Source organism: Globicephala melas, chromosome 16, assembly GCF_963455315.2.
Source record: "Globicephala melas chromosome 16, mGloMel1.2, whole genome shotgun sequence".
In the NCBI taxonomy this organism is placed as follows: Eukaryota; Metazoa; Chordata; class Mammalia; order Artiodactyla; family Delphinidae; genus Globicephala; species Globicephala melas.
The window spans coordinates 69,281,407-69,288,824 of NC_083329.1; the positions used below are offsets into that span (position 1 = coordinate 69,281,407).

At 46.7% G+C, this 7,418-nt stretch overlaps 1 protein-coding gene across 3 annotated transcripts in view; it reads right to left on the reverse strand.

The window, feature by feature from the left end:
• The window catches only part of ZNF365 (zinc finger protein 365), a 76,766-nt gene extending 69,790 nt beyond the window's left edge, over positions 1-6,976 (reverse strand). The window contains exons 1-2 of one of the 3 annotated variants that reach the window (XM_060286084.2): positions 6,648-6,976; positions 4,202-4,957 (exon numbers count right to left, since the gene is read on the reverse strand). In XM_060286084.2, the coding sequence (XP_060142067.1) occupies positions 4,202-4,944 (743 nt within the window). In that variant the 5' untranslated portion in view covers positions 4,945-4,957; positions 6,648-6,976. The remainder of the gene's footprint in view (positions 1-4,201; positions 4,958-6,647) is intronic. The other 2 variants (XM_030848198.3, XM_060286085.2) reach the window with 2 other exon arrangements.
• Between the last annotated feature and the right edge of the window lie 442 nt (positions 6,977-7,418).

A 7,418-nucleotide genomic window follows, 5' to 3' on the forward strand; every position in this document is an offset into this window, starting at 1 on the left:
TGGTTCCTGTTTCAGCTTTGCTACTGAATTTTTGTCCTTGTCATTCTACTGTTCTGGGCTTTATTTTCCAAATCTGTAAAATGAAGGTGGGTACCTTCCAGAACTAAAATTACACAGTCCCCTCAGGGTTCGTTTACAACAGTCACCTCTCTGATGTCCTTCAATGTCACTGTCCTCCAGCTACCAATGCAAATCCCGCCTTTCCTCCTCACTCCTTCAGTTTGGCCTCACCATATGGGGAAAATGCGTTCTCTAATGTTCATCAACTTGAAACTGTGGCTTGTATGTAAGCACTTTTTCAAACTACACTGAGTTTGAACATGGGTATGTTTTATTCTTCCTATGTAGCGTGTAAGTTCCTTAGGGAAAAAGACCAAGAATTTCATGTCCCCCAAACACACCTAGCACAGTGCTGGGCACATCACAGGTGCTCAGTCAGGGCCTTCCAACCTTACCAACAGATGAGTGTGCAAGTAAATGTAGGATTACTGCTATTACACTGATGTTCTCCAAAGCCCAGGTCACCAACTCAGCCAGGAATCAGCTACAATCTGTCCTTTCTTGTTAAGGGACACCTTACTGCAAGGTTGGCTGGGACTGATTTACCTGATCATGGGCAGTGCTACCCTGCAAGCTCTGAATACTCCTGAACAAGTAAATACAAGTACCTGTTTCCATAGGACTTTTAAAGTTGCACAAACTTTGTGAAGACAATGAGCAGTTTCTTTCTTGGATTTGCACTCCAAAAACATACAGACACCTCTCTGTGGAGGTACAATGAGACTCAGGACAAAAGTACAAAACACTGCCAGTTCAAACAGCCTCCTCTGTTACAGAGCATATATATGACTTCTGTAATCCGAGTTGATTCAGCCTATAGATGGCCTCAAGGCAGAATCAGCCCTCAAGTTTTTTTTTTTTTTCAGTATGAAAGAAAGAATTTTAAAGTTATGGGGATAATCCATAAGCAAGAGAGCCTCATGTGAATGTCAAATACTAGGTGTTTGCTTTTTTTTAAACCAAAGCTACTATCTGTGTCTTAAAGGGTCCCCAGAGTTTAAGTCAATTTCAAATGGGACTGTAACAACCTACTTCTTCTCACAAATGGGCCTTGAGAGCTCGTTTGGAGGGGTTTAACAGGAGAGCACAACTCCTGGTGTGTTCGTTGGCCAAGCAGGTCTTCCATATATGAAAGGCCATCTCTTTGGTGGAAGGCTTAGCACTGTGAGGGAGTGGTGGAAGGAAGGAGCGTGGCCCAGCCAGGCAGATGTAGTCAAATCACCCTGGTTTTAGTAGTGTGACAGATGGGCAGCTGGCTTGCTCTGCTCCCCATTTTGGGGTGGGGGATTTAGACACTGTAGCCACTGAGGCTGTTGGCCACAGTTGCTCTCTCAGACCAAGAGCTCCACTGTCCTTCCTGGAAAGAAGACTCTTTCAGTTCTATTTTATGTACAGAAAGAGTGATTATTTGAGGCTTGAATACAGAAATTAATGGCAAAGGCCAAATGAAGGCTTAACAAAATGAAGACTTTGTTTATTTTATGTTTAAAAGTTTAAGGCAGTTTCACTGAATTTAAGGTGTTTTTTTAAATGTCATTGCTTTTTTTCCCCTGGTAGTTCAAAAATGTCATACTAAAAATCAACTCATAATGTACCCTCAGGTATACACCTAAAAACATGAATGAAGATATATGTACAAGGACGTTAACTGAGACATTATTTTTAACATCAGGTAAAATGGAACAAAACCATGTATTCATCAGCAACAAACTGATTAGAATAGTATGTGTCATGATTCCACTTGGGAAAACACAGTAACTCTGTATGTCATAAAAAGTACATGATTGTATGGACACAGGAAAGGTCTAGAAGGACAGTCACTGAACTAAACAGTGGCTGTCTCCAGAGGATGGGGTGCGGGATGTTTGGTGAGGAGGGAGGACTTTTAACACATACAATTTTACCCCATTAAATTTTTTTTTTTTACAAGTATATTTAATTTTTTAACTGGTCCTCAGGTAAGAGCACTGGATTAACCATATATAACATATTATCACTATGGATTCATGCATGGCCCACTTTTACTAAAGTTAGTTAACCAGTTATTTTTAATAATAAAGCACACTTTGGGCTTCCCTCGTGGTGCAGTGGTTGAGAGTCCGCCTGCCAATGCAGGGGACACGGGTTCGTGCCCCGGTCCGGGAAGATCCCACACGCCGCGGAGCGGCTGGGCCCGTGAGCCGTGGCCGCTGGGCCTGCGCATCCGGAGCTTGTGCTCTGCAACGGGAGAGGCCACAACAGTGAGAGGCCCACGTACCGCAAAAAATAATAATAATAATAATAATAAAGCACCCTTGAACACACCACCCAAAATAAAAGGTACATCCTTGACAATAACCTACATCTAACCATATGCTCCTCCCTACCGTCACATTGTTCTCCCATACTCCAGGCAGCCGCCACCACCCCAAATCCCATGTCCATTATTACCTGTGTACTTAATAAATAAAACATGACAAACAAATAAATGAACACAATTAATTTGGTTGCCTTTTAAATTCAGTGCTCGTCAATCACACAGAAATATCACTAATTTAATTCTAGGCTTTTCTCTGCACATAGAGCAATCCCATGTGCCATTTTTTCAGTGGTGCAGTGTTAGTCACCCTGGGTGCTACAGCAGGTCAAGGCACTAGCTTCCCACCAGGGAACGTCAAGAACCAAGAGAGAAACATTTTTCGATGGAGATCATCTCCCTAGGAGCAGAGTATCAATAAATCAATGGCTGATTCAAATCCATCCTCACTACATGATTTTAAAATCATCTAGTTGAGCAGAGCAGGCTTTCCCTCTAGGTAGGCAGTAAGCATTTAGTAATAGCAAGTGATGATCTCTTTAATATATAGAGTTTCTCAGCCTCTTACCAAGGAGAGAAGCTTTAATTTACTACATTTTAAGAGAGAACACAAAATAGAAGAGTGCCACAGGGCAAAGAAAGCATGAAATTAAGACAATCTGTATAATAGAACTCAACTTATTTGAAAACCTGCCTTTTAGGCTGTTTCAGTCAATCAATTTTTACATCCTTTGGTTCTGTGAATTCTGAGTCTCCATTTAAAATTAAATCCAGGGCTTCCCTGGTGGCGCAGTGGTTGAGAGTCCGCCTGCCGATGCAGGGGACACGGGTTCGTGCCCTGGCCCGGGAAGATCCCACATGCCGCGGAGCAGCTGGGCCCGTGAGCCATGGCCGCTGAGCCTGCGCGTCCAGAGCCTGTGCTCCGCAACGGGAGGGGCCCCAACAGTGAGAGGCCCGCGTACCGCCAAAAAAAAAAAAAAAAAAAGAAAAAAAAAAAGAAAATTAAATCCAACATTAAGCATTTGGGAAATAACACTGCATTGTTACATATACTTTTCTAGTTTGGGTTGAATCCATACTCATTGATAAGGAAATGCTTTTCCAAGTGTGATAATTTTTAAAGTAATAGCTTCTCTGATCACCTATAACTTGTAAAAACCCGTGTGAACTCTTTGCAAGCAGGCATGACTTAGTCTTTTACAGAAAGAAAATTCTCAAACTTAAATCAGAAGAGTACGGAAATCTCAGAAGCTTCCTCTGGGTATCCTAATGTCTGCTTCTTCAAAATAAAAATTATAATTAACAGATTCTCTGCTACTGACATGTAATTAATATGGACAGGTAATCCAAAATGGCAAAGAAGCCAAAATTATTTATATTTAGAGTATACTTGAACAAGACAGCCTCTCATGTTCTTGATTTTATTGCCTGGAGACGGTCAGTGAGACGGAAAGGGTCCCCTAGTACTCCCTTTCTGCCTTCCCTCTCAGCTCCCTCCCACCCACCCTCCCCACCCCACCCACGACCACGGCCAGGAAAGGGTCCCATGAACAGACTGCACTACTCCTCTCTCTAAAAAAATTATTTGTGGTGGTTTGCAGTTTCCAAAGTGAGAAGGAATTCGATATTTCGACTTTCATGTTGCTGAGCTGGAGACCACAGTGGAGAGGGTAAATAGTATTAAAAGCCTTATGCCTCCTACATTCAACTATATCAATGGGAGATGTAGCCAAGGTACCTGCAAGTGATTAAAACCAAACCTTGCTTAACATTCGAGTGTAACTTGTGAGGGGGTGGGAAGGGCCTAAAGCAACGGGGTTAGCATCCTGTTTCAACGCCACTTACTCTTCTTTCCTGAGAAGCTCCTCTTCGGATTCCATCAGGCGTTGCCTCAGCGCTGCGATCATCTCCACGGCCACATCCACCTGTCTATTCAGGGCCCGCTCTCGTCTCTGCACTTCCTGCTTTTTCTGAGTCAGCTGCACAAAAGCTGCCCGAACTTCCAACAGTTCAGCCGTTTTCTGGGCCAGCTCTTTGGTGAGTTTATCGATTCTCTTCTCAATGGTCCTGTCCACAGCCTCGACCATCCGATTGAATTTTTCTCTGACATGTGCCTCGAAAGCTGCTTTGGTGTCTGAGGTGGGAAGGCCAGGACTCGACCTCGGGCCATCCAGCGAGTCTGCACGTAGGTCTACCGTAGTGTAGGTCTGCACATAGGACATAGGCCTCTCTGCCACCACCTCAAATGGCTTCCTGTCCTTGCCGTGTTCATGCGAAATGCTACACAAGTTAACATAGCTCGGTTTCTGCTTCACTATGTTGCCACAGCTCTGCAATTTTCCCTGTTTCAGGGGTTCTGAGGAACTGACTAGGTCTGTGTCTTTGAGGGACGGAAAGAGGCTGCATTTTGTCAAGAGGGTTCTTTCCTGGTAGCTGTGACTGAATTCCAGATGGGCCCTCAATGAGGACAGGCTTCTAAATCTGGTATGGTCCCCACACCTCGGGCAGCGGAATGGCAGGCACACAGCGACATTCTCAAAGGACTCCTGCCAGGGGTATCTGCTTTCCTCAAAAGCCTTCTGTTGCATTACTCTCAAAGTCCTGGGCAGGGGAGAATAAAACAGGTAATTGGCACGTCTGTTTAAAAAATGCTACTGAAATGATTGTTGCTGATCATCTCCATGAGGACAGAGGCTTTTAAATTCCAAATTACTTTTGCATTTAATATCTTATTACTAAAATTAAAAACCTACAATCCATGGGCCAAATCCAGCCACATTCCACTCATTTGCATATTGTCTACTGCTGCTTTTGCACTAAACGATAGAGGTGAGTAGTTGAGACAGAGGCTCTACAGCAGGCTAAGTCAAAACTACTTACTACTTGGCCTTTATAGACAAATTTTGCCAAACTCTGCTTAGGATAAAAAAGGTGGGTAACATTCCCTTTCCACAGATGAGAAGACTGGAGCAAGGAGGTAAAGTAATTAATCCAAGGTCAAATGGACAATGTCAGATTCCGACGTGGAATTCAAGTTTCCTGCCCTCCTGAATTTAGTACAGTAACTGCAAAAAAGTGTCCTATTTTACTGATGACACTGATAAGCATGAATACAAAAAAAAAATGAGAAAAACTCACATGAATTGCCAAAACAGGTCCTAAGACAGCAAGCTCAGCAGTCTTTCCTCAACTATAGGAAAGGTTATCACTCAAACTAGGTGCAGTGGCATTAAGCACACAATCAGCTGCAAAATCTTCAACCTGAGATTTTTGCCCTTAATTTTGTTTTTAAATTATTGCCATGATGATTTAACTCAAAGTGTTATCATAATAATGATGCCCCCCCCAATACTCCAGATTTACTGAAATCTGGAAACCCAATATGTCAAATACTATTGGACGTTAAGTGGGGCCACAGACAAGATTTTATTAAAACAGAGTGTCCTGGTTGGATTTGTCCTGTCTGTTTTAACACGAAAACCTCTAGGATGGCAAAAGTTTGAACCAGGTGGGTATCAGCATAACTCTTTTAATAACGGGAAGTTCTTATTTCCTTGCAGACATTTATTATCTTAGCCCTAGCAACAGATGACTGCTAGCAACCCGATTCCACAAGCAGCGCCTATCTATTCCCTCCAGGAAGGGCTTCTTCTTAAATGTAACAAGCGCTGGGCCCCAAACAGAGGTCTAGACTGAGAAGTGTTGTTCCTAGGCCCCTCAGCCTCTTCAGAAGTAGAGGCGCCAACGGTCCCCACACAGCTAGGCAAAGCTTCCAGGTTAATAAGCCTCTGGCCCCCAAAGAGGGGACCCTCTTCCTGTGCTACACCGGGCTGTTGGACCACGGGTTTTCTGGAGATAGGATGCCAACCCTGGCCGGAAACTCAGGCCAGAGGTGAAGAAGGGGAACTCGGGATTCTAGGGAGCAAGGGGAAGGGGTGGAATCCCTGCATGGGGAAATGGGTAATCACGCACTCCGGGAGTACGCAAGGTTTCAATGGCCCAGAGGAAGCTCCAGTTCACAGGGTGGGCGGACAAGCCCTAATCTCCTCTGCCTACGCAGGGCAAGCTGGAAATGACTGTGCCTCGGGGGTCCCGGCTCTCCCCGCCCCTGCCCCGCAGCGTGCCAGCCCGTCGGTGCCAGAGTGGATACATGCGCACACGAGTTCCCGCAGGCGGGGGCCGAGAAGCCCAACTCCCCGCCGTGGTACGGGGACGGGACCTACTGCCTAGCCCGGACGGCCCCCTCTGCCGCGCCCCCTGGGCCGGGCCGCGGGCGCAGATGCCCACTTACCCGACTTGTTGCTGCCCCTGCAGCTGCTGCTGCCGCTGCCGCCGCGACGCTTCTACTGCTGCGGGTGCGAAGCGGTTTTCAGCAGAGCCGTAAATCAGGCTGAGCTGGTCCGCTCCCACCCCCCGCGCACCCCCGCTCCGGGACGAGCGGCGTCCAGGGCGGAGCGTGGCGCGGGCCAGCGGGGGCGGCGTGCGCGGTCGCCGGGGTCCCGCGCGCTGAGAGAGCTTATGCCCTGGGGGTCCCGGACTGCCGTGGTCTCGCAGGGGACACCCCTGCTCTGCTCAGCTGCCGAGAGCACCGTCCGCCCTCCCCCAGCCGTGGAGCGGGATCCGGCTCAGGATTCCACTGACATCACCGGGAGCGGTGCTGGGATCGCTCCCCTGGAGAGGAAGGAGGAAAGCGTGCCAGCCTCGGAAGCGCTGCGCTTTCCGCAGGCCCTGGCAGGGTTTTTTCGCACTTTACAGTTATTGGGGAGCGGAAGAGTGTGCATCAGGATGAAGCACGGCTGGGCATCTTCTTTGAAAATCTGCCAGCAGGAAGATCCGGGTGTATATGTTAGGACCTCTTCATCCTAACATCCCCAAATAACTAATCTAGAGAGTCTACCCTAACCTTCCTGGCGAGTGTCCTCCTGCTAAGTTAACTGGCAGAACTAAATCTAGAAAAGTACAGGGTTGTGAATAAAGAAACAAGACCCGCACCATTCGCACCCCCATCTCTGAGGGGCACCCTCCCCCCCAGCAAAAGTGAAGATTTATCACCCTAAAGGGA